General features: G+C 43.0%; 1 protein-coding gene across 2 annotated transcripts in view; it reads right to left on the bottom strand.

The window, feature by feature from the left end:
* Positions 1-10380, bottom strand: part of LAMP2 (lysosomal associated membrane protein 2) — a 50917-nt gene extending 40537 nt beyond the window's left edge. The window contains exon 1 of one of the 2 annotated variants that reach the window (XM_045295875.1): positions 10272-10379. In XM_045295875.1, coding sequence (XP_045151810.1) covers positions 10272-10341 — 70 coding nt within the window. In that variant the 5' untranslated portion in view covers positions 10342-10379. Of the gene's footprint in view, positions 1-10271 lie in introns of both variants that reach the window. The other variant, XM_004713046.2, reaches the window with a different exon arrangement.
* Positions 10381-26783: the final 16403 nt, after the last annotated feature.

Raw genomic sequence — 26783 nt, forward strand, 5'->3', positions numbered from 1 at the left:
TATAAGGCAATATCATTAACATCACATGTATGTAAAATTTTGCTGAAGATAATTCAAAAATGGTTGCATGGACAGGGAACTGGATCCAGAAGAAGGATACTGCTGACGTCAGATGGATGACTGAAAGCAGAGAATACCAGAAAGAAGTTTACTTACATTTTATTGGCTAAGCAAAGGCATTTGATGGTGTGAATCATAACAAATTATGATAACACTGCAAAGAATGGGAATTCCAGAACACTTCATTGTGCTGGGGAACCGGTATATAAACCAAGAGTCAGCTATTCCAACAAAGTAAGTGCATGGGATGTGTTTAAATCAGGATAAGTGTGTGTGCCAGAGGTTGAATCTTTTTCCGTAGTTACTATTCAATCTGTATGCTGAGCAAATGATTCAAGAAGCTGGGCAATACGAAGAGTATGGGTTCTGTATTGGAGAAAGGCTCATCAACGACTTGCAATCTGCAGATGACAAAACCTTGGTTGCTGAAAGTGAGGAGGGCTTGAAGCACTTACTGATGAAGATTCAAAGGCTTCATCAGTAAGTCTGTAATATGGACAGAGCATAGAGGAAAATAAATCCAATAAGTAACCATCAGAAACAGAGAAAAATAGTACAGTTGTCAAGAATTTCATTTTACTTAAATCCATGATCCACTCCCAGGGAAGCAGCAATCAAGAAATCAAACAACATATTGCATTGGGCAAATATGCTGCAAAAGATCTCTTTACAATAATAATAAGTAAAGATGCTACTTTGAAGACTAGGGTGCAGCTTCCCCAAGTCACGGAATTTTCAAACACTTCGTAGGCATTTGACAGCAAGGAATAAGACTAAAGAAGAATTCGTGGTTTTGAATTATGGTACTGGAGAAGAACACTGAAAATAGCAAGGCCCACCAGAAGAAGAAACAAATGTGTCTTGGAAGAAGTACAACCAGAAGGCCCCGATATCAGGCCTTGTTTCACGTACTTTAGACATGTTATTAAGAGGAACCAGTCCCTGGAGAAGGACATCATGCCTGGTAGAGTAGAAAGTCAGGGAAAAAGAGGCAGCTCCCTAATAAGATAAACTGACACAGTGGCTGCAGCAATGCGTTCCAACATAGGGATGATCTGTCAGACATGGGGTTGTCAACTCAGAACCGACTCAAGGACACCTGACAACAAAGACTATCCACCAAAGGTTTCTATCTTTACTGCTGTTTGATCTTCAATACCTAAAGCTTTGTGTGTACAAATACCTTTATGTTGTCTTTTAAAAGTCCATAGGTGAATATAGGTGTTGTAACTATACAACCAAGAACGTATTCTCCAAAGACGAAGAAGCTTTCTCAAATTCAAATACCCTCTCAATCCTGTTAGATGTTTATGCACATCATATGGAAGTATGGGTTCTTACCCTCAAACTCCTCAATCCAGAATGAAATTAAGCAAAGGGTCTCAAAAAAAAAAGAACAGAGGCACATAGTACCTATTTACACTTTTCTGTTCAGAGTGGTGAATTTCCATAAGTCGGTTAAAGTCAGATAAACGAATCCTCATTTTCAATTTCTAATATAGGGGTAAAAATCAAATCATTTAGCTGCTTATACATTAGCTTTCTGATAAATCCCTTAAAACAGAAAAATAACCATCGGATTTTAAGCTACAAAACAATTGGATTTCTTTAGCGTCACAAAGTGAGCAAGGAAACCGCAGTGGATATTCCTCACCTAATGGAAAGTGTTGACGGTGAGCGGTGTTCAGCAGACCCGCAGGATTCATTTGCCATGCACACTAGGAGAGCAACAAGTACTTAGCCATGTATGCTTCAGGGTCTGAAGGGATCTCTGACCACGTTAATGTGAAGTTATACTTGCTTTTGTCACTACAGGAGGAAGAACAGCCCTCCTGCACCAACTAATCTTTGTGTAGTCCATGATGACACACAAAATCCACCCAGATATAGCCAAACCCACTGTCATCGAGTCAATCCCAACTCATAGCGACCCTATAGTGTGTGTGGTGTGTGTGTGTGTGTGTGTGTGTTCCAAAGTTGTAAATCTTTGCAGAAGCAGACAGTTGTATCCTTCTGTGGTTTGAACCACAGACTTTTTGGCTCACCATCCAATGCCTACCCAACATTGCCACCAAGGCCCTGGGCAATATTTGAATATCTATAATCCTATCTGCTATAAGAGCTAAAGCTTTTGGCAGAGCCTTGAAGTCAAAGTTACCTGTTTAATCACATGTGGTAGATAAAGGCTAAAGAAAACAAATCTCAGCGCTTCCTTTCTGACTTTTAGATCACCTCCAAACGAAGAGAGATTGGTTTTTCCTGAAAACTGTATTCTCCTCACCAGTTCTGCAGGTTTACCCGTCAGCAGGTAAGGAGCCCTGGTTAAACACTTAGCTGTTAACTGAGAGATCGGCAGTCTGAACCCACCAACGCTTCCATGGCAGAAAAGACTAGGTGATCTGCTCCCATAAAGCCTGGGAAACCCTATGGGGCAGTTCTACACTGTTCTATAGGGCTGCTATGAGTCAGAAATGACTCCAAGGCGTGCAATAATAACAACTGTGCAGGTATGTCGAAAGGGGTACAAGTAAGATACTCCTGCTATAGGCGATTACTTGAGTAAATTTGGTTCTCATTCTCTGTACTGCTTAGGCATGATCCTGATGTTCTTGCTGCGCAGACTCAAATGAACTTCCTGAAAACCACAACTTAAGGTTCACAAAATACAAAAGAGACCCAAGCGGGACTAGCTCACCATCATATCCCAGTACCCACCAGTGAATTCCTGCAAAAAAGTGTGCTGGGAACTAACCATGTATATCAAAGGAGTGCTAGTGATGTAGTGGTTAAGTGCTCAACTGTTAACCCAAAGATCAGCACATAGGAACCCACCAGCAGCTGTGGGAGAAAGATGTGGCAGCTTGCTCCTCTAAAGACATAAAGCCTTACAAACCCTATGGGGCCATTCTATTCTGTCCTATGGGGACATTAGGAATCAGAATCTACTTGACAGCAGTGGGTGGGTGACCATGTCCCAGGCCCTATGCTAGGTACATGTCTAATAAGAAATAACAATGCTTAATATGGCTTTTGCTTTAATATTTTGAGGGTGACTTGACTAGAACTGAAAGGGAAAAAAAGAGTCAAAAATTGGCCAGTGTAGGAACATGACAGTGAGACAAGAGGAAAGCAAAAGGAAATAGAGGAAAGAACTGGGAGGCAAAGGACATTTATAGAAGTCTAAATATATTTATATATAATGATAGGGAAATATATATATGTACATACATTTATATGTAAGTATTAAGGCAGAAGACAGACATTGGGCCTCTACTCAAGTACTCCCTCAACCCAAGAACACTTTGTTCTAATAACCTGGCATTAGCTTAGCTTAGCTTCCTGACACAATCGCTGAAAACAAAATGGGTGCATAAGCAAATGTGGTGAAGAAAGCTGATGGTGTCTGGCTATCAAAAGATATAGGGGCTGGGGTCTCAAAGGCTTGAAGATAAACAAGCAACCATCTAGCTGAGGAGCAACGAAGTCCACATGGAAGAAACACACCCGCCTGTGTGATCATGAGGTGTCAACGGGATCAGATATCAGGCATCAAAGACCCAGACCAAAAAAATCCTATCAATGTGAATGAGGGGGACAGTGGAGTGGAGGCCCAAAGCCCCTCTGTAGACAATTGGACATCCTCTTACAGAAAGGTCACAAGGAAGAGAGAGACAAGCCAGTCAAGGTGCAGTACTGTATAGCACCAATGAAACATACAACTTTCCTCTAATTCTTTAATGCTTCCTCTCCCCCACTATCATGACCTCAATTCCACCTTACAAATCTGGCTAGACTAGAGCAGGTACACGGGTACAAATCAGAGCTGGAAACACAGGGAATCCAGGACAGATACACCCCTCAGGACCAATCATGAGTGTAGCAATACCAGGAGGGGAAGGGGAAGGTGTGGGGAGAAAGGTGGCACCGATCAAAATGATCTACATATAATCCCCTCCCAGGGGGATGGACAACAGAAAAGTGAGTGAAGGGAGACATGGGCCAGTGTAAGACATGAGAAATAATAACAATTTATAAATTATCAAGGGTTCATGAGGGAGGGAGTGAAAGAAATAAGGAGCTGATATCAAGGGCTCAATTAGAAAATGTTTTTAAAATGATGATGGCAACAAATGTGCAAAGGTGCTGGACACAATGGATGGATGGATTGTGATAAGAGCTGTAAGACCCCCCAATAAATGATTTTTTTAATTGGCAAGTGTATTAAACCTAAGAGTTTGAGAAAGATAGTATTAACTCTTCTTTCCCTAAAAGGGTTCTGGTGAAGAATATTGAAAGTACCATGGACTGCCAAAAAACAAACAAATAAATCTCTCTCAGAAGAAGTACAGCCAGAATTCTCTTTAGAAGCAAGGATGGCAAGACTTCATCTCATGCACTTGGGACATGTTGTCAGAGGAGACCAGTCCCTGGAGAAGGACATCATGTTTGGTGAAGCGGAGGAGAAGAGGAAATGTGGCAGGCCCTCAATAAGATGGTTGACATAGTGACGGCAACAATGAGTTCAAATAAAAGATCGATTGTGAGGATGGCGCAGGACCAGGTAGTGTTTTGTTCTGTTGTACACAGGGTCGCTGCTCTGGGTCAGAACCAACTTTACAGCACCGAACCACCACCAGAGGCCACATGGCAGGCCTTCTGAAACTCAGGTCTCTGCTCAAATGTCAGCCAACAAAAGAGAGCTTCTGACCCCATCACCAACCCCCTACCAGCAGGTCACTCTCCTTCCTGACCTGCATCATTCCCTTTACAAGGCTTCTTAATATCTGAACGTATAATAGTCATGTGTTGGCCTGTCTTCTCTCCCTAAAATGTAAACCCCAGGACAGCAGGCACTGCCTTGGTCTTGTCCATTGCTCCATCCCACGCACTGCCTCGAGGAGTGGCTGGTACACAATCACCAAAATCCAAGCCAGTTGCGGCTAATGCAAACTTGACTCACTGTGACCCCCATGTGTCATTGCTGAGCTGTGTTCCAGGGGAACCCAATGGCTTTCAAAATCCAGTTTGCCAGGTCTTTCTTCTAAAGTGCCTCTGGATGGACTTGAACACTGTAAAAATCCTATAAACATTTGTGGGAGGAAATGGTTCCTACCAGTCAGGTGCAAAAAAAGGATATTTAAATGAGGTCTTTTCCTCTCCTGAAGTGCCTTGATTACATCATCATCAAGTTTCCATTCTAAAAAGACCAGAGGTCGAACTAGTTATAGCATCAATAACCACAGAAAAATCTGGACAGCTCTGATTTCAAAGAGAACAAAAAATAAGCAATGCTTCAGAAAACCCATTTTCCAAACAATTATAATATCAGTCATTCGGGGTTTATATGGTTTTTGATGTTGAACATAAAGAAAGTTCATGTCCCAAAAATAGTGAGCAATGGTGCTAAGAAAAGATTTGGCATAGAGACCTTCTTTTAAGATTCTTTGAAACCGCAACACTTCACAAAATCCTCTAGTCAGTTCAAATTCGCACCAAGAAATGTGGCAGTGGTCCTTAATTTCTCTGAAAAAGACCAATGCACAGACCCCTAAGATTTATTTTTCTATACTTAACTCCAGAGCAGCTATTTTTAAAAAGTGACCAGCTGAGCTGGGATAAAGTTACACAGCTAAGCTGGCATAGAGAAGAACGCAATTTGCTAATAAGACTGGAACTTCAGGACAGATCCTGTTCATTTGGTAACTTCCATGATACCCAGGCAGTTATTAGGTACACAGCAGATACTTTACAAATGTTTACTGGTTTTCAAAATAACCTAACCTATTTTGATGTGTAAAAGGAATGTATAAAATCAACCAAGCAACTGAAATCCTGCAGCCCTTCACTGTCAAGGTAGAATTGCTCCTGTGAGTTTCTGAAGCTGTAATTCTTTTCAGAAGTAGAAAGTCTTTCTCCCAAGGAGCAACTGGTGGTTTCGAACTGCTGACCTTGTGGATCGTAGCCCAATGTGAAACCACTACACAATGAGGGCTCCTGAAAACCCTGAAGAACTCTAAAAAACCATGTAAGAGGCCTCTGAAGTCCACACTGAGGGTCTATATTTCCTACTGGAAGCTTTTAAAACTCTGATGTAAGTAAATGCATTATGAAAGTGTATGCCTCCCAATCTTGTGCTAAACTTGGAGGTGGAAGGAAGCAATCTTGGCAATATTCCAGGAGGCTCAAGCTAGTTAGTCCCAAATCAATAAGCTAGCAGATAAGCTGACAGTTTCTAGTAAGCACTTCTTTTGGCTGGCTTAACTTCATCAATGATTGGGCACTGGTTCTGTTAAACAAAAGAGAAACGCTGCCATTAAAAAATAAAAAATAAAAAAAAAACTAAAAAATCATATCAATGGGAATGAGCGGGAGTGCGGAGTGGAGACGCAAAGCCCATCTGTAGACAACTGGACATCCCCTCACAGAAAGGTCACAAGGAAAAGACAAGCCAGTCAGGGTGCAATATACCTATTCTTTAATGCTTCCTCCCCCACCCACCCCGACTCTCATGACCCCAATTCTACCTTACAAATCTGGCTAGACTAGAGCAAGTACACGGGTCCAGATCAGAGCTGGAACACAGGGAATGAGTTCAGGACAGATACACCCCTCAGGACCAATCATGAGAGTAGCAATACCAGGAGGGGAAGGAGAAGGTGGAGGGAGAAAGACAGCACCGATCACAATGATCTACATATAATCCCCTCCCAGGGGGATGGACAACAGAAAAGTGAGTGAAGGGAGACATGGGCCAGTGTAAGACATGAAAAAATAATAACAATTTATAAATTATCAAGGGTTCATGAGAGGAGCCCAGGGAGGGAGGGGAAAAATGAGAAGCTGATACCAAGGGCTCAAGTAGAAAGAAAATGTTTTGAAAATGATGGTGGCAACAAATGTATAAATGTGCTTTACACAATGGATGGATGGATTGTGATAAGAGCTGTATGAGCCCTCAATAAAAAGATTTTTTTCAAAGAAGCAAATCTAAAAAAATAAATAAAATGAAAAGAAGCAAATAAAAAAATTTTAAACTCATGTCACAATGTTTTATTCTATAGTCATTATTGGGGTTTAGGGTATGATTTTCTAAATATGAAATCCAGCAAGACAACTAGACTAATGGTTCCTTAGGGTTATAGCAGGGAAGGTAGGTAGATATGGGGAGCTAATAGTAATGGGCAAAAGAATGATGAAAACATTCTAAAATTGATTGTGCTGATGACTGCATAACTCCTATTTAATATATGTAAACCATTGAATTATATAGTATGTAAATTATATGCCAATAAAACCAAAAAAGTATTAAAAAATAAAACTAATGTCACTGAAGTACAAAAAAAAACCCCAAAACCAAACTCACTGCCATCAAGTCGATGCTAACTCACAGCAACACTATAGGACAAGGCAAAACTGCCCCTGTGCATTGTGGGGACTGTAACTCTCTTATTAGACTACAAAGCCCAGTCTTTCTCCCGTGGATTGTGCTGGTGGTATTGAATTGCTGACCTTGCTAGGTAGCAGCCCAGCGCATAACCACAATGCTACTAGGGTTCCTTGCCACTAAATTAGGCATGCAAAAATCATGTTTTGTTTTGTTTATATTTTTTTCAATCATTTTATTAGGGGCTCATACAATTCTTATCACAATCCATACACACATCAATTGTGTAAAGCGCATTTGTACATTCACTGCCCTCATCATTCTCAAAACATTTCCTCTCCACTTAAGCCCCATGTTCTAATAACAACTGTTTTGGCATATCTGTACGGGCTTTAAAAAGTACGTGGAAAACAATAGAACTGAAAGACAATGGAATTTTTGCATGAACTTTTTAAAGCTCCCTCACATAGAATTACCATAGTGGTAGTTTTTTTAAGTTAATGGCTGAAGGCCAACAAATAAGACCTGTTTTTTTAACTTTCTCTGAATGATACCAGTGTTGTGGTTGCTCACAGATTCAATGGGCAGTGAACTAGTCATTAGCAGATGCCTTGGTCAGATGTGCTCTAGGTACCGATAAGGTGCTTCTCTTTGTCAGCAATCGTTCCTTCCAGTCCTTACGTGCTTCACAGCACAGTGAGACTTCAAAGAATGCATTCTAGCCAGCCTTCCCAGGCTGCCTTGTAGACTCCCTACCTAAGCCAGCTAAACCAACAATTAGTTAGATCTGGGGTTCTGGAAAATTTTTGATGACTGGATTCCTTCACAACTGTATCCAACAAGAACCTCAAAAGTGAATGTGAGCTATATTGCCCATATGGACCATACCGGAAATGACAACTGCTCAATTGATAAAACACATGATCATCAGAGCCAGCGTGCAGCATGGTGACTTCGCCTGATATCATGGAGCCACTGGAAGGCTCCATTGTGCACTAGAGAGAGAATGCCAGGGGGGTGTGGGTGGAGAGAACGCCTTAGGTTTCATTCTGAAAATGGTTTTGCTCTCACGGAACATCTGGGAAATGGTCTTCTGAGAAAAACCTTTCCAATGTGATGGCTCTCCAAAGGAAAAAAAAACACTAAAAAACCCACTATCATCAAGTAGATGTCAACTCATAGTGATGCTATAGGACAGGGTAGAACCGCCCCTGTGGGTTTCCGAGACCATAACTCTTCTTTCTACCATGGACCAGCTGGTGGTTTCGAGCTGCTGACTTTTGGGTTAGCAGTCCAACACGTAACCACTTCTCTAGGGCAAGATTTTTCAACTTGGCTGTAGTGTCATTTTTAGAAGGCTAAGTCTGTGGGTGAGGGCAGTTCCTTGCCTCTACCTACTAGATGCCAGAAGCCACCTCCCCTTACGACAACCCCCTCACAAAGTTTCCAATTATTGTCCAATGCCCCTTGGTTGAGAGCCACTCTTTCAGTGCACTGATTTGATCCTACTGAATGTGAATTTCAAAAGGTATACCTCTCACTACCTTCTCCACTCCCTGATAGACCTATTCCTTCCCTACCCATCTCTGGGTTTGGGCCTTCGGCTCTTTTATTGTTCCACAAATTGCCTGAGCGGGCAGGGGCGGGGTGGGGGGGCGGTGTTTAGCAACAAGCCCAGGCTGAACAGGTCAAGAACACACATTCTGGTTAAAGTTCACTCTCCAGGCCTTGGGGCTATTAGGGCACCACTTAGGAACACCTTACAGCCAGCCAACACTCATCCTGTCAGTCTCCAGACTGGGTAACAACCCAGGGCAGAGGAAGGAGGGGAAAAAAAGGGGGGGATAGGTAAACAACTACAGATATTTTTCAAAAACATACATAAAAGCCTATGGATGAGTATGTAAGGATGATGGTAATATACAAGACCCAGCTATACCACACCCCAAGCCTCACATTTGGCAGGTCCTCCCCTAGTCCAGCATCTGGACCTGGAGAGTTCTTTGTCAGGGGCTGGCTGGGGAGCAGGGAGGAACAAACTTGGCCGAAGAAAGACATCCTCAACGGTTCCAAGTCAAACAGTCACTCCCCACCCAATTCCCCACTTCTTCCTTTCATCTCCTGAAGTTGAGTCCAAGTTTTTTGTTTTGGGGGTTTTTTGCCTCAAAAGTGCCCCAGCCACATGAGACTCCTTTTACAGTCTCCAATCTGGGGCTACCAAACTCAAGTCCAGCCTATTCCACCACTCCTTAAAGATCCTTCTTTCCACGGCCTCAAATTCCTACGAACAAACCCCCACTCTCCCACCCCACACTACTCCTCAGACTGAATTCCTCCTAGCTGTCACACACACGCTTTCCTCTCCCCTCAAAAAAAACAAAAACCACAAACTGCTCCACGCAGTCTCTTCCCACCTAGTTGTCCCACCACCTCCCAAACTCTCCCTGCTCCTGGGAACCCAGGATCCTCCTCTCCAAACTGGCCTTGCCACCCACCCATCCAACGCTTACTCCTCCGAATCTTCCTAAGTTACTCTACCCGACCTCCTCCACCCCTCCCTCCTCTCTACCCACACCCTGCCCTCCCTCCCCCCTCCATTCTTGGCCCCATCCCACTTTCCGGGGCCCTCCTCCCCACCAGCCCGCGACCGGGCCTGCTCCAGGTCAAGGCTCGCCTTCCTGGGCCAACCGCCGTCACCCAGAGCCAGCTCGTCAGCCCCTGGGCCCCCGCCCCGCCGAGGAGTCTCTCAAGTTGTAGCCTTTGAAGGGACGCCCCGGGCCCCAGCCGGAAGCCGCGGCCGCCGCCGCCGGCGGGCCGGACTACTCACCCAGGAGGACACAAAGCAGAACGAGTCCCGAGGCCGGGGCCGGGAAGAGGCGGACGCCTCGGTTCACCATGATTCTGCAAAAGCAGGAGACAGAAGCTGCTGCTGCTACGGGGGGGGGAGGGGGAGGGGCGGCGGCGGCGACCAGAGAAGCGACAGCCAGGAAAGGGTCCGCGGGTGCCCACCGACCACCGCGCGGCCAGAGCCAGGAACCCGAGCTGCAGCGGGAGTCATAAGACTCGGGGCGGGACCCTTTTGTCTTCAGCCAATCCCTGTGCTGAGGAGCGGCGAGAGGGGTGGTGATGTAGGGCTCGGGAGGCGGGGCGACCACGCCCTGACTTTCTGGTTCACAACCATTCTGAAGTTGCTGAGAGATGTGTGCGGGCGGCCTTTTCTGAAGCAGTGAGGAGAGGATGTGCTTTCCTGGGGTTTTGTTGTTGTTGTTTTTGCGGGATCGTGGCGGAAGAGGTGTGGGTAGCTCATAGACAGTATTTTTCAGTTCTGGCTCCTTAACAGAAAGGTTGCTGGGTATCTCAATGTAATACAACAATAATACGCGACTAATTACCACACACTAATTACCTATGCACTTCTGGGACAAGTAAGCTAGGGGGAAGTATTGAGTCGCTGACCAACGGAAAAGGACGTGGCCTTGAAATTCACCCCGTGTTTCAGATACGGAAACTGAACTCAGAAAGAGGAAGATCCCTTTTATAAACAAAGAAAGGAAGAAAATGAGAGAAATAAAATGCATAGAGGGGAATGTTCAGTTCTTCCATAATTCCACTACCCGAAGAGAAACGCAGTTAACATCTTGAGATATATCGATATAAATATTTCAAAATACATAGTGAAAATATTTGGAAGAATTACAGTCTCAGAAATCCACAGGGGTGGTTCTACCCTGGGGTCACTCGACGACGGTGAGAGTTTGTTGTTGTTTATTTGTATGAGTCGAAATCCACTGGATGGGTAGGCTTGCTTTCTGTGTGTGTGTAAATAAATGCATAAGTATGTGTATGTAAATACATATGTATATACATGTGTGTATTTCCTTCCTGTTTGCCTTTCTTTTCAAATGTTTTCCCTCTATATACACATGCAAAATTTTCAACAAGAGCATGCTAATCATGGTGTTCAGTATACCTGACAAGTAAACAGATAAAACCTAAAATATTCAACAGATGCAAGCACTCAAAAGGCTCAAGTTGGATTAAAGGACTGATTGTCAAATGTTGTTTACTTCTCAAAAGGTGGGGGTTTTTAAAGACATATAGATTCCTTAGTGTCATCCACTATAGAGTGTGAAACAGTAGGAATATAATAGCCCTAGGAATCAGGGGTGTGTTTTTTCTTTTTCATAGCCACAGGTAGGAAGTTTATTTAGGGAAGTGATAAGGTACAACTTGGAATCAGGAGCACACACCTCAGAAGTAACTGGAACAAGTCAGGGTACAGTTCTTAATCAGGACAGCTTCTTCTCAGGCTCTACTGCGGGGTCTTGCTCAGAAGGGGGCCTTCTCAAGAAGTGTTACTTTAGCTCCATGGGTTGCCAAGACACCACCACCACCACCACCCGCCCCCTGCAGCAGCCATCTTGCACCCGTCTCCTGCTTTCTGCAGTCCTGTGCTTCTATCACTCTTGCTATTTGTACACTATTGTCTTGACCTGTGTCCCCTGTTACAGCTCTCATTCTGTCACCTGGGTCTAGGAAGTTTTTGGCACTGGGAGTCTGCATCCATAAGGCATATTCTATCCCTATTTCTTCTTCTCGGTGGTAGTGACGGTCTCCTTTCTGCCTTGGATTAGCTCTACTTTAAGCCTCAAAAAAAAAAAACCCACAAAAACCCAAAGTCACTTCCCTTGAGTCAATTCCAATTCACAATGCCTCTGTAGGACAGAGTAGAACTGCCGCCTTTCGTTTAAATCTTTATGGAAACTGACAGCCTCATCTTTCTCCCATGGAGCAACTCAATGTGAACTCATTCACTCACTGCCAACTCCTAGCGACCCTGTAGGACAGGGTAGAACTGCCTCTGTGAGTTTCCGAGACTGTGGGGACTAGGCTCCACAACTGAATGGGTCTTAAGGGGCAGTTGTGTAACTGAAGGGTAAATTAAAGAAACATCAGACAAGGCATTCAAAAGCTCTCCTCTTCCATGGAGCCCGGAACCAGAGAAAGAGAGCGAATGTATTATCTCACAGGTTTATATAAGCTCAGGCATGCAAGTCACATCATACACATATGTAACAGGAAGGTACATAGGTAACAAGATGAGCGGGTCCTAGAGTTCAGATCGTGATATTCTTCACTTTTCTTTGCTTTAGATGGGGTGAAACCAATAGTCTTACCTTAGATATTACTAGGATACTGTTAAGCCTCACTCTACTTAATGAAGCAGGACGTGGAATGTTGCCTTTGTGTACCATGTCATCTCAACGGACCCAGATGTCTCCCAAGACTGGGCTCCTAAGTTCTTAGGTCCAGTGACTCATCCCCTCAAGATGTTGGGTTATGGCTTCAAGAAGTTTGTAGATCTTTGCCCCGTGTGCTCTACAATATCCTTGAATATATTTGCTGCACATACAAATACGTATGTAAAAGTATCTTCTGCCAAACTCGTGGGTGTGCTCCCCCTCACTTTCCCATATCTGCTCAGCTTGTATGTCTATTTACATATCAACTTGTAGATATTGCTGGTGATTACTATTTTTCCAAGATTGTGTGTGTTAATCTTACTGAATTGTGTTGTCTTTTACTCATGAACACTTCCAGGTGATTTCCTTTGCCCTTGGTCATGTTGAGCTGGCCACTCCACCCCTTCAATTACATATTGCTTTGTCCTTTATCCAATTGAATATGCATCTACTTTCCAGTTAGTGATTTATCCTCTCTTCCCTCCAAAAAAGATCAAAACACATTCGCTAACATCAAGTCAATTCCAACTCATAGTGACCCTCTCAGATTCAGTAGAACTGCTCCTATGGGTTGCTGAGGCTGTAATCTTAACGGGAGTAGAATACCTCATCTTTCTCCTGTGGAGTGACTGACTGGTGGTTTCAAACTGCTGATCTTGTGGTTAGCAGTTCACCATGTAACTCACTACATCACCAGGGCTCCCTCTCCCATCTCTGGTAGCCATCAAAGAATAATTCTGTGTTTAAACTTTTCTTGATTTTTAAAAATAAACTCATTGCCATAAAAATCAATTCCACCTTGGGCAACCCTATAGCACAGGTTAAAACTGCCCCTGTAGGTTTCTGGGACTGTAACTCTTCACAGGACTAGAAAGCCTCATCTTTTCCTACAGAGCTGGCTGGTGGTTTCAAACTTCTGACCTTGCAGTTAGCAGCCCAACATGTAACTACACCACCAAAGTTCCTTTTTAGAATAGTAATCCATAAATGGGGGTGGTGGTTTCTTAGAATAAATAGGCTGAAAATTCTCAAATCTTTGACCAGAGCTTCCATACTCAACAGTTCTTTAATGTTTCCTTAAGTCCTTTTGTATACCCTGGTAGTGTGGCGATTGGGCTGCAAACCACAAGGTAAACAGTTAGAAACCACCAACCAGCTCCTTGGGAGAAAGACAAGAGGAAGCTTGCTACTCCTGTAAGAGTTACAGTTAAGAGGGAGAGAGTCTCACAGGGGCAGTTCTACCCTGTCCATGAGGCTTCCTATGAGTCAGAATGGACTTGGTGACAGCGAGTTGTTTTTTGTTTTTTCATTTCTTTTGTAGGCACTATCTTCCATCGCTGGAACTCTGAAGGGGCTACTCAGGCTCTTAACCACAGGATCAGTGTTTCCAAACCACCAGTTACTCAGAGGGAGAAAGTTGAGACTTTCTATTCCTGTGAAGAGTACAGTCTCGGAACCCCACAGGGGCAGCTCTACCTTGTCCTGTGGAGTCACTGTGAGACGGAAGTGACTTAGTGTCAGAGAAAGGGGGGGGGGGGGGGGGTCTCTCATTACCTAGACCCAGATTGAAGAAGCTTTCCCTAGGATCTTTTGTGTTCTATATGTTCCTATAATGATCTCATTGTTTTGCTGCATTATACCCACCACACCCACCCGGGCTCCTTTCTTCCCGATTAATGGTCAGAAGGAATTCAGTGGAGGCTTAATCCACATGTTGTTCTTATTGTTAGGTGCCATCAAGTTAGTCCTGACCCATAGCAACCCTATGCACAATGGAACGAAACACTACCCAGTCCTGCACTATCCTGACAATTGTTGTCATGTTTGAGCCCATTGTTGCAGCTATTGTGTCAATCCATCTCATCAAAGTTCTTCCACTTTTTTGCTGCCCCTCTGCTTTGTTTTTAAAATACTTTTTAGTGGGGGCTCTTAAATCTCTTATCACAATCCATACATTCATCCAGTGTTTCAAGCACATTTGCACATATGCCACCATTATCATTTTCAAAGCATTCTTTTCCCACTTGAGCCCCTCATATCAGCTCTTCATTTCTTCCCCCTCCCTCCCCCTCCTGCCCTCTCTCATGAACCCTGGATAAGTTATACATTATTATTTCCATATCTTACATCGTCATCACCCCTTACTCACTTTTCTGTTGTTCATTCCCCTGGGAGGGGGTTATAAATTGATCCTGTGATCGATTCCCCCCTTTTTCCTCCACCGTCTCATAATCATCCTGGTATCTCTACTCTCCTTGTTAGCCCTGAAGGGCTTATCTATCCTGGATTCCCTGTGTTGCGGGCTCTTATCTGTAGTAGTGTGCATGCTCTGGTCTAATCCAATTAGTAATGTAGAAATAAGGTCATGATGTGGGGTGAAAGAAGCACGAAAGACCAAGAGGAAAGTTGTGTGTTTCATCGGGCTATACTGCACCCTGACTGGCTCATCTGCCTCTCTGCTTTACCAAGTATGATGTTCTTCTCCAGGGACTAATCTCTCCTGATAGCACGTCCAACATATGTGAGACAAAGTCTTACCATCATTGCCTCTAAGGAGCATTCTGGCTGTGCTTCTTCCAAGACAGATTTATTCTTTTGGCGTCCACTATACTTTCAATATCCTTCGCCAGCACCACAATTCAAATGCATGGATTTTTCTCTGGTCTTCTTGTTCTATGGCGAACTTCCCCATATGCCTTGCCATGACTGTCTTGCAATAAACAAAACAAATGTGTGCACAACAATCCTGAATGTCAGGCTATTCATTTTCCCAGAATGATCCTACATGGCATTTTGTAATAGAGCCAGATCTAAATATTGGACTGGGGTCAGAATTTGAGGACCTCCTAGAGATTGCATCTCACATCTGTTGTGGATACTGCTGGGTCCAGAGGGCATTTGTTTATGTGCACTTCCTTTCTTGACCATCGCTTATTCAGTGGGCAAGATACCTTGGTCCTCCCCTCTGAACCCAGTGCTATACGAAGTTTATCACCCTTTTGAGCAGCTTTGTGATTTCATGACTTTGGGGGCCAAACAGGTGGGAGAAAAATGAGGCTTTGTACTCTGATAAAGAGTTACAGGTTTTCCCTTTTGAGGAATTTTAAAGCTGTTTCCTTTTTAAAAAATAAGTGAGGGGAAATATATATGGATTGCCCTCCTAGTGAATCCCCTCTAAATACAAACCAGGTTGTGAATAGCCTTGCTATCATGTAGCAAGTGTAGGAAAGTGGATTGCTCACGATGCAGTTGGGCTAAAAATTAGCACCCTATCATTTGATCTACTTTATGATCCATTTAAATTTGTTCTAGTTTTTTAACATTTTCTACTTTCTTTTAAATTGAGGTTTTTATTTGTGTTACTTTGTTTTTCTTGTTAGCTTTGTTTATAAATGTTTTCCTGTACCTGAAATCTAGCATAGGTAAATCTAATCAGTACATGGATGTGGTAGTTACATAATTTCATGTCAATGTGAAGATATATGAAAGTGTAGGGGTGGTGTTCAACCTGTCAATCAGGTCACACGACTGATGGTGCCTTCTTGTGGGCACGGCCTTCTCATAAGGAGAGCCCTAAGGACCGTCCCCCTCTCTCTCTGCCTTCACCTTCCTGATGGCTGACCCTGGTTGCTGCCAAACCCCTGGAGATGCGTCCACCGCCACTGGATCCACACGACTTTACACTCACTGGCTTGTGAACTTCCTGCATTCTGGATCATTACATGTGGCTGTGTGAGTCTAAAGAGGGACTTAGGGACTAGTATCTGACTTACGGCCTTGAGTTGGACTGGACTGGAATGTTTATAATTACTTCTTGATATAAAACTCTTTCTTACACACATGAGTGTCACTGGATTTGTTTCTCTAGTCCAGTGGTTCTCAACCTTCCTAATGCCGTGACCCTTTAATACAGTTCCTCATGTTGTGGTGACCCCCAATCATAAAATTACTTTTGTTGCTACTTCACAGCTGTCATTTTGCTATTGTTATGAATCGGGCCACGCCTGCGAAAGGGTTGTTCGACCCCCAAAGAGGTCGCGACCCACAGGTTGAAAACTGCTGCTCTAGTCAACCCAGCCTAACACACTGGATGAATGGTTCCTTGGGCAGGGGAGGTTGGGGGGAAATTGAGCAATAAGAATGCTGGGTACAAGAAAGAAGAAAATACTCTAAAATTGACTGTGGTGATAATTGTACGACTCATATTGAAGTGATGGAACTATTGAACTTTATGATATGTAGATTATATGCCAAAAAAACTGTTGGGGGGAAAAACCAAAAGGCTTACGGTCTCAGAAACCCAAAAGGGCAGTTCTACTCTATCTTATAGGGTTGCTATGGGGCAGAATTGACTCATTGGAAATGATACCAGTGGTTCCCTTCATATTAATGCATTGAATGGCTTGCAAAACAATGACCATATGAGAGTTGGTAAATTATAGACAATAAAATGGTGGAGCAGAGGATTGGAGAAGGAAATAAACTTAAAGGCAGAGAGATCTGGAGTGGAAAAATAACAAGTGCTTATTGAATGAGTGTCCCGGAGGTATTGGTGCTATCTACTTGCCACCATCTGACCTGTAGTTTTTATTTGCGTTCTCTCTTTGCCTCCTCCTCTTCCCTTCACATCCTCCTTTCACTTTCCCCCACATCCATCTTCTTCCTTTCCCCCCTAGCATCTCCTTCTTTCCTGGACACTGCCTCGAACTCATGACAGTTTGGTCATTGCTCAACCCCACAGAGACCACCTGGCTATTGCTCTGGAGTCAGTGCTGACTCTTACGGGTCCAACAGGACAGGGTCCAATGATCTCATTAGGTCTCCAGACTGTAATCTTGATGGAAGAGATGGCCGCAGCTTTCTCCCAAGGAACAACTGGTGAGTTTGAACCACCACCTTTGGATTGCCAGTAGAATGCTGAACCATGGCACCACCTTCAGGTAGATCACAGAGAACTGGTTGTGAGCTGCTAAATCTTGAGCCGGAGATCTCTGGGCAAAGGGAGGCATGCCAATTTGAGTTGTTAGTTTTTCCCCAGCAGAATTGTTCTCATCCTCCCAGCCCACCTCCCCACCACCCCCAAGGTCTCATTTTCTGCTCAAACAAAATGATTCTCAAACTTGGGCAGGCATCACGATGAATTGGAAGGATTATTAAAATACAGATAGCTAAAACACGGGTAAATATCGTATGCTCTCACCAGTAACAGATATCTAGAAATCAGATTATTAGTGCTTATGGGGGGTGAGAGGGAAGAAGAAAAGGGAAGTTTTTGCTGAGGGGGCTTTGAATGTATCTTAAAGGCGGTGGGATGATTTAGAAAAAGAGTGAGAAGGGATGTACGACTTGAAGAATGTAATCAAGGTCACGGAATTGTACATGTAGAAATTGTGGAGAGAGTGAATGCTTTTTATGTAGCATTCCACCACAATAAAACTAAGAGACTGAAAATACCTTGCCGTACCCCGCCATGGCCTTTGACTGAGTCCATCTGGGATAAGGCATAGGAGTTTGCTTTGCATTTCTCACCACCGCACCCCCTGGAGACCAGAGTCTGAATATGGAGGTTCCCAACTACCGCTCTGGGAGAGGAAGCGAAGAGGTAAAGGACAAGGGGATTTTATTAACCTTTGCAGTATTTAAACTTTACAGCAAATGGTTGTGTTTGTAATCATGGATTTTGTGAATTTTAAATTAATCAAGATAATAAATGTTCAAGTGGAGAGCAAATGTGCTGAGAATGATGAGGGCAACGAATGTGCAAATGTGCTTTACACAATTGACATGTGTATGGATTGTGATAAGAGTTGTATGAGCCCCCAATAAAATAGTTAAAAAGAATCTTTTTAAAAAAGATAATAAATATTCAAATCTTTTAAAGGTACAAAATCCAAAGGATTGTTGTTGTTTATTGTTAGGAGTCCTATAATAAGTTCTGACCCATAGCGACCCTGTGCACAATAGAATGAAACAGCTGGTCCTGCCCCCTCCTCACAATTGTTCTGATGCTTGAGCCCGTTGTTGTAGCCACTGTCAATCCATCTTGTTGAGGGCCTTCCTCTTTTGTGCTGCCCCTCTGTTTTACCAAGGTCATATTTTGGCTCTTGTGGAGCTGCTTTAATTTTCTTGAGCTTCAACCTGAACTTACATATGATTAATTGGTGGTCTGTTCCACAGTTGGCCCCTGGCCTGCTTTTAGCTGCTGATCACGAGCTTCTCCATCGTGCCTTCCACAGATGTAGTCCATTTGATTTCTGTGTATGCCATCTGGAGAAGTTCATGTTTGTAGTTGCCTTTTGTGTTGTTGAAAAGGGGGTTTTGTTATGAACAAGTCGTCGGTCTTGCAAAATTCTATCACCAAAGCCATATTTTCCAACTGCTCTTCTTTCCTCTTTGTTACCAACTTTTGCATTCCAACTGCTGATAATTACCAATGCATCCTGATTGCAGGATTGATCAATTTCTGACAAAAGCCTGCCAGATCCTGTGACACTCTCACAGTCTTCGCTGTTTTTGAGCTTATTATTAGAGCCCATTGTTGTAGACACCCTGTCAATCCATCTTGTTGATGATCTTCCTCTTTTTTTTTTTTTTTGGCTGATAGTCTCTTTTCAGTACACCTAACTAAAAAAAGTTAAGCATGTATCACACTATGTATTTATATTCTTTTTGGGAAAAATTAGACAAGTGGGAGCATGTTCTACATATTGTTTAGTACTTTGCTTTTGTTACTTTGTAATATATCTTAAAAATGCTTCCCATAAGTCATATAGCTTTACCTCATTCTATTAAGTGGCTGTATAACTTTTTACTGTGTCGCTGTATACCCTAATTTATACAAAAATGTAATGTCCTGAAAACCCCCTCCTTTTCATACAGATTGTCTGCAGCAGCATCATGTAGTTAATACAAAAAATGCATCCCAGAACAAACCATTAAAGTAATGCCACCATGAAAGTGGCAGGGATAAAGCATTTCGAAAATTGGAACACTTGTCACAACGTAAGCATTTGCTGGCGTGGCTAGATCAACGTGGAGGCCCAGAGTTGTGGCCTTAAGCTAGATTTTTGGAACTGGTGATGGTTATTTTTATGTGTCAGCTGAGCTCGATTCTGGTTCCTGGTGGCTTGGCCAAACTCTAGTCTAGATGCTGTCATGGAGTAGTCGCAAGTGATTACATCAGCTGGCCCTGGGTAGAGCAAATTACCTTATATAATGAATGCAAGGACTTCATATCTAATACAATACACAAGGCTCAGTGGTAGAAATTTTGTCTTCCAGACTGGAGACATAAGAACCTTGGTGGTACCATGGGTTAAGCATTGGCCTTCTAAGCGAAAGTTTGGAGCTTTGAACTATGCGTCACTCCATGGCAGAAAGCTGAGGAAGTCTGCTTCCATAAATATTTACAGCCTCGGAAATCTTATGGAGCATTTTGCCATCAATCCATCAGTTGAGGTCATATCAGTGACAGGTAGATCCCACACCATACTAGACTCGGGGACACACACACACACACACACACACACACACACGCACGAAGACAGATGACATGTGGTGATAGGAACGAAATTCACAGAAGGATAGAACACACTCAGAACCTTATTTGGACCTTTAACTACTAGAATTATGAGAACCTCCGTTTCTGTTCTTTAAAAGGATTCACGTACAATATTTTAGTTAAAACTGCATTGTGTGACTAACAAAACGAGCCCCGGTGGCACTGCTCAGTAACTGTTGGACTGCAACGTTGGCGGTTCAGCTGCTCCACAGGAGAAAGGTGAGGCCATCTACCCTTGGAAAGATTTATAGCCTCCGGAACCCTCTATAGGGTGGCTATGAGTCCGAATGGACTTGATAGGATCAGGTTGCGTTGTGTTGGGAGGTAAGTAAGACAGAAGCCAAAATTCAATCATCAGATTACCATGTAATTTTAGGGGAGGTACTACATCTCTTTTGTTCATCTCATCTCCCTCTCTCCACACAAAATAAGAACCTTACCTCCTACCTCCAATTTGAAAGAGACAGAGACATAGACAAATAATGACAAGAAGTTGTTTCTTAGAAGAGGACCAAGGTAAATACCGGTTGTTGTCTTGAACACATAGACATTTTTTTCCATTGTAAAGAGGAGCAATGGAGTGTAATAAAGAAATGGGCCCATGGTAGCGGACTGCCTGTCTTTGAATCTACCTCTTCCTTAACTGTGCGGCCATGGACAATGTCACTTAATTCTCTGGGCCTTAGTCTGCTCATCGATAAACGGAGATGATAGCATCTACCACACAGCACTTACCACATGGACAGTGCTGGTCTATATTAAGCACTCAACAAATATTCACTGTTGTTGGTATTATTGGCAGTTGTTGGAGTGTTCCCCTCTCCCTGGCAGGGAGGCACAGACCTGAGGGAGCTATCACTCACTAATGTTCACTGCTTAAGGGTGCCAGTTGACCTCAGCCCCCCAGTGCTATCCTTCATATTGTCTGTGCCTTTTTATAAAAGCATACCATCGGCCATCTAGCTCAGAAGCACAAAGCCCACATGGAAGACGCACACCAGCCTGTGTGATCACAAGGCGACGACGGGATCAGGTATCAGGCAACATCGGAACAAAAAATCTTATCATAGTGAATGAGGGGGGAAGTGCGGAGTGGAGATCCAAAGCCCACTTCTAGGCCATTGGACATCCCCTTACAGAAGGGTCTTGGGGAGGAGACGAGCCAGTCAGGGTGTGATGTAGCAACCATGAAACATACAACTTTCCTCTAGTTCCTAAATGCTTCCTCCCCCCCCCTCCCCCCCCCCACTATCATGATCCCAATTCTACCTTACAAATCTGGCTAGACCAGAGGATGTACACTGGTACAGATAGGAACTGGAAACACAGGGAATCCAGGGCAGATGATCCCTTCAGGACCAGTGGTGAGAGTGGCGATACCGGGAGGGTGGAGGGAGGGTGGGTTGGAAAGGGGGGACCGATTATAAAGATCTACATATAGCCTCCTCCCTGGGGGACGGACAGCAGAAAAATCGGTGAAGGGAGACGTCAGACAGTGCAAGATATGACAAAATAATAATTTATAAATTATCAAGGGTTCATGAGGGAAGGGGCAGCGGGGAGGGAGGAGAAAAATGAGAACCTAATGCTGGGGGCGTATGGATTGCAATAAGAGTCGTATGAACCCCTAATAAAACGATTAAAAAAAAAAACAACCCAAAAAAGCATAACATTTGTTCAACAAGGAACATTTCTAAAAACCACGAGAAGCACAAAGTAGAGAATGAAAAGAACACGGAATCCCACTTTATCATAGAATACCACAAGGAGGCTTCAAAAGTTTGTGGCAAAATCCCATTGCCTTTTCATCCGATTTTCCCACAGGAGGGTGATTCTTGCTCCTCTTTCAGGAGGTATGAGTTTCTCCAAAGACACTGTCCGAACCAAGCAGTAGTGGTGGTGGTGTACTCCCCTAAGATCCCAAACTTCCCTCATCATGGCGTTCATCACTCTCTACTTGCCTGCTTGCGGACCCAGACCCCACCATAGCCTGAGATTCTTTAGGGGTCTCTTTTAGAGAATATGGTCATCTTTTTATAGTAAGTGTTCAGCAAATAGTTATTGAGTTAATAAGTAAATGGAGCAGAGGTTCTCACTTTTGAAGACGGTATAACCTCAGTGCTGAGCTGGTGGTTCCCCAGCATACTACTTCCCAGTACTGTTTTTCCATCTGAGTCATATCAGGGAAAGTAAGACTATATATCTTTTTTCCACTAGACTAGCCAGCTGACTGTTGAGAAATTTCTGACTTCCACCTTGACCACTTTCTCCTTATCTTCATGTTTCTACTTATTTCTGTCTCTTTCTTTGAGAGTCTCTCTCTCTCTCTCTCTCTCTCTCTCTCTCTCTCTACCTACCTCACACACACACACACACACACATACTTGCATGGCAGCCTTCTTTGCTTACCTTTCCACTGTGATCCAGATGCTATGTATTCCCATTTCCGGCTGACTATTCATGTAAGTCTTTACTGGCTTCATAATGGATGTCAAGGAGTATGGTCCACCCAGCCAGCCTACTCATTAGGGATTTATAGAAATCAAGAAGAATAAGCCCTTGATTCTCTCCCTTTCCAGTCCATATTTTCCAATCCCTCCTCCCCAAACCCAGCAAGTTCAGAGAACCAGAAATTGAAAACTTATAAACTGTGGTGGTGACACCAATCATCCATATAAAACCTAAGTGATGGCTCTCACGGTGCCCTGCTGAGGCTTTTGCATAATGCCCCCTCTAGCAGAGTGCTTCCAACCACCAGTCTTTCCCTCTCAACAAAGAAATCAGGAGAGTTGGCATGTAATCACAATGTGACCGCTGTTCATGATGTCCTATTTGGGCTACTTAATCTCTTTTGAGCACACATGTCTCGACTGTCAGGGTATATCACACAAGGTGAGCTACTTTGGGCTGATGAGGCCTGAGGAACACTTTGAGGGAGTTTCATGGGCAAGTTTTCCCAAATGAGCTGATTCCGGGAACCCAAGAGGCAAGTGAATTTGGGGAATGATGAGGGCAACAAATGTATAGATATGCTTTACACAATTGATCTATGTATTGTGATGAATTTTATGAGCCCCAATAAATTGATTAAAAAAAATAGCTACCTAGATGCATGAAAGGAGAGGTTGGAGTGAAATAGGGAGCTAACAACGAGTATGAAGAAAAGGTTCTAAAATTGATTGTGATACTGATTGCACATTCTTATACATATAATCGAGCGATTTAACTGTATATGTGAAGTACTTATTAATAAAACTATTACAAAAAGAAAAAGAGTAGCCTTGGAAAAGACCTCCTCCAGACTTTTGTTCAACACAATAGAGTGAGGAGGTGAAGTTTGGTGCTCTGGCAGCCATCGTGGGATCCTGAGGGAAGATATTATTATTCCACTAAAGATGCCAGAGGCAAAGACAAAGTTATTGTGTTCCTGTACAGATCGTGAGACTTCCCACATCCCAGCTGGTTGAAAGTGAGATAAGAGATGCCGGTATATTAAGCCATTCTTCCTAGTTACTTGATTTTGGAGTCACTGAAGAAAAACAATATCCCAGGAAGCTGTCCATTTGTTCAGCCATCGATTCCAATGCAGAAATGTTTGCATGATACAGTGCAAACTACCTGCAAACCTTTCCCTGACCCCTGCAGACCCCATTGGGCTTGTGTTGATTTTCTAAACTCCCTATCAGATGAGCATTGGACTGTTAATTGCAAGGTCTATGGTTCAAACTCACCAACTGCTCCTCAGGAGAAAGATGAGGCTATCTGCTCCTGTGGAGGATCCCGGGTGATGCAGTGGTTACGCATTGGGCTGCAATCCAAATGGTGGGCAGTTTAAAACCTCCAGCAGCTCCGCAGGAGACAGACTGGGCTTTCTACTCCCGTATTATGGTCTCAGAAACCCATGGGGGCAAGGGGGGGGGGTGTCTCGATGAGTCAGCATTAACTCAATGGCAATGAGCTTGTGTTTTTTTATATGCTCCTATAGAGATTTATAGCCTCAGAAACTCTATACAGGGTCGCTATGAGTTGTAATCGACTTCATGGCTGTGGGCTCTGGTTATGGGTTACAGTTCAGGCAATTCGGACTCATCATAACCCTAGCCCCAAACCCACTACCATGGAGTTGATTCTTTGAATTGTGCAATCATTCTTTCCCTCCTTTTCTGAATTGTTTCTCCTTCAATAACATCAACTCACTGCCCCCTTAGTCTCCTACCTTACCTTTCGCATTGCTGGAGGCAATTAGATCCTATATACAGTTCCGGAAATAGTATAGTGCTCAAGGCAGATCTTTTTATGAGTCAACCTAAACTATTGTTTGGTTTTAAGGAGCTGTGATGGTGGAATGAGATAAGCCTTTGGGCTGGTTAAGGTTTGAACCCACCAGCTGCTCCTTTGGAAAAATTTGAGGCTGTCACAAATACTGATTTACAATCTTGGAAATCCTATGGAGCAACTCTACTCTGTCCAATCACTATGAATCTGATTCCATTTGATGACAGTGGTTTATTGGCTCTAAGAAGACTCCAAAGGATATTTTTGGTTTAAGGTTTAAAGGTTATCTCAGGGCAATAGTTTCAGGAATTCATTCACTTGCTATCACTCCAGAAAAGGTAGAGTCCAAGAAAATGTTAAATTCTGTTCTGCATCTCCACCTTTCTGATCAGGATTCTTCTGTGGGATCTTTGATCAAAATGTTCTGTAATGGTAATCGGGGACCATCTAATTCTTTTGGTCTCCTGGCAAAGGAGACAGTTGTTTGTGGGAGCAATTCCAGATCCTCCTCCTGTTCCTGACATTTTCCTTTGTTGTTTCAGGTGAAGAGAGAGACTAATGCCAGGCCTTGAATAGCTGCTTGAAGCAATGACACATTAGGTCAATTAACTGGCTATTTCATGAAAGCATGGTGCTAAACCTTTACACCGAGGTACCAACTCCCATGAAGTGTTTGGTGGTACATAAGCAGCCTCAGCTGCTCTTTGTTGTTGAGAACATATCTACCTCACAACTTTTGCCAATTCAACCTTTTACATGTGTGTAACTTGTTGGCAACAGTTATAAAAATGTTCTGTCACCTTGCCCTCAATGTGTGATTCTTCAATCAACAGCTGCCATTTTATGAGCTCGAAGGGTTTTTTGAGAGGTGTTAAGTTGCTAAAAACTATTTTCCTTTAATCTTATCAGAAAGAAGGCACTTGAACAATCACATTGCTTAATTAGCTTCCGTTTTATTCATATTTATTTTCTTTTTCAATACTTCTGATTGGTTTCTAAATAAATCTTCTTATGTGAAGACTTTTTAATTAGGGCAAAATTAACTTTCTACTCTAATGTAATTTCATATCAGTTAACCTTCAAATCTACTAAGTATCTGGAAGTTTGTTGGACTGTGGTGGCTTGTGGGGTTGTTGCGATGCTGAAAGCTATACCTTCAGTAGTATTTCAAATATCAACAGAGTCACCCCGGCTGGAAAGGTTTCAGAAGAGCTTCCAGCCTAGACAGTATAGGAAAAAGAAACTGGAGATTTACTACTGAAAAAAAATTTGGCTAGCAAAAAACCTTATGGATCTAAATAAAACATTTTCTGCTATAGCACCAGCAGATGAACCCTGAAGGTGGAAGACACTCAAAATAAGGCTAGAGAAGAGGTGCCTTCTCAAAGTGGAGTCAACCTTAATGATATGAATGGAGCAAAGCTTCCAGGATCTTCATTAGCTGGTGGGGCACAACTCAAAATAAAAAGAAACAGCTGCAGGCATCCAGTATACATTGAAAAGTGAATGTAGGAATCAAGGAAAATTACAAGTTGTTAAAGATAAAAGGGAACTCTTGAAAAGTGATATCCTAGGTATTAGTGAGCAGAAATGGACTGATACGGGCACCATGTTCATTATCAAAAAGAGCATTTCCAGATTTACCCTGAAGTATGACACTACCACTAGTATAATAGTAACTATATACTTACAAGGAGGGCTAGTTAATCTAACTATTATTCAATGAAATAACTGAAGAATCTAGCAATCTCTACAGTTTGAATTGATAAAACATGCGAATCAAGGTCCATTGATAATGAGTGGTGATTTTAATGTGAAAGTTAGAAACAGAGATGGACCAGTAATTGGAAAACGTTAAATGACACCAGAGAATACCAGTTGGAACTTTGCAAGACCAACAGCTGATTCATTAACAATACCTTTTTTTCAACAACATAAATGATGAATGTACACATGGATCTTGTTGGATGGAATACACAGGAACAAAATTGAACACATCTGTGGAAGAACATGACTTTAAAAAACTCAATAAAATCAGCCTGAACAAACCCAGAAGCTGATTGCTCATATGCAAATTCAAGTTGAAGCCGAAGAAAATTAAAACAGGACCTTGAGAGCCTGTGATAGTTAAGGCTTTGTGTCAACTTGGTTGGGCCAGGATTCTCAGTGGTCTGAGAATTAAGACATAGTAATTCCGCATACTATACTATAATCACTTCCATGATGAGACCTATTATGAGCAATCAGTTGAAAGGACCTT

The sequence above is a fragment of the Echinops telfairi genome, unplaced genomic scaffold (assembly GCF_000313985.2).
Source record: "Echinops telfairi isolate 266 unplaced genomic scaffold, ASM31398v2 ScPeMD7_6080;HRSCAF=6971, whole genome shotgun sequence".
Lineage (NCBI taxonomy): Eukaryota > Metazoa > Chordata > Mammalia > Afrosoricida > Tenrecidae > Echinops > Echinops telfairi.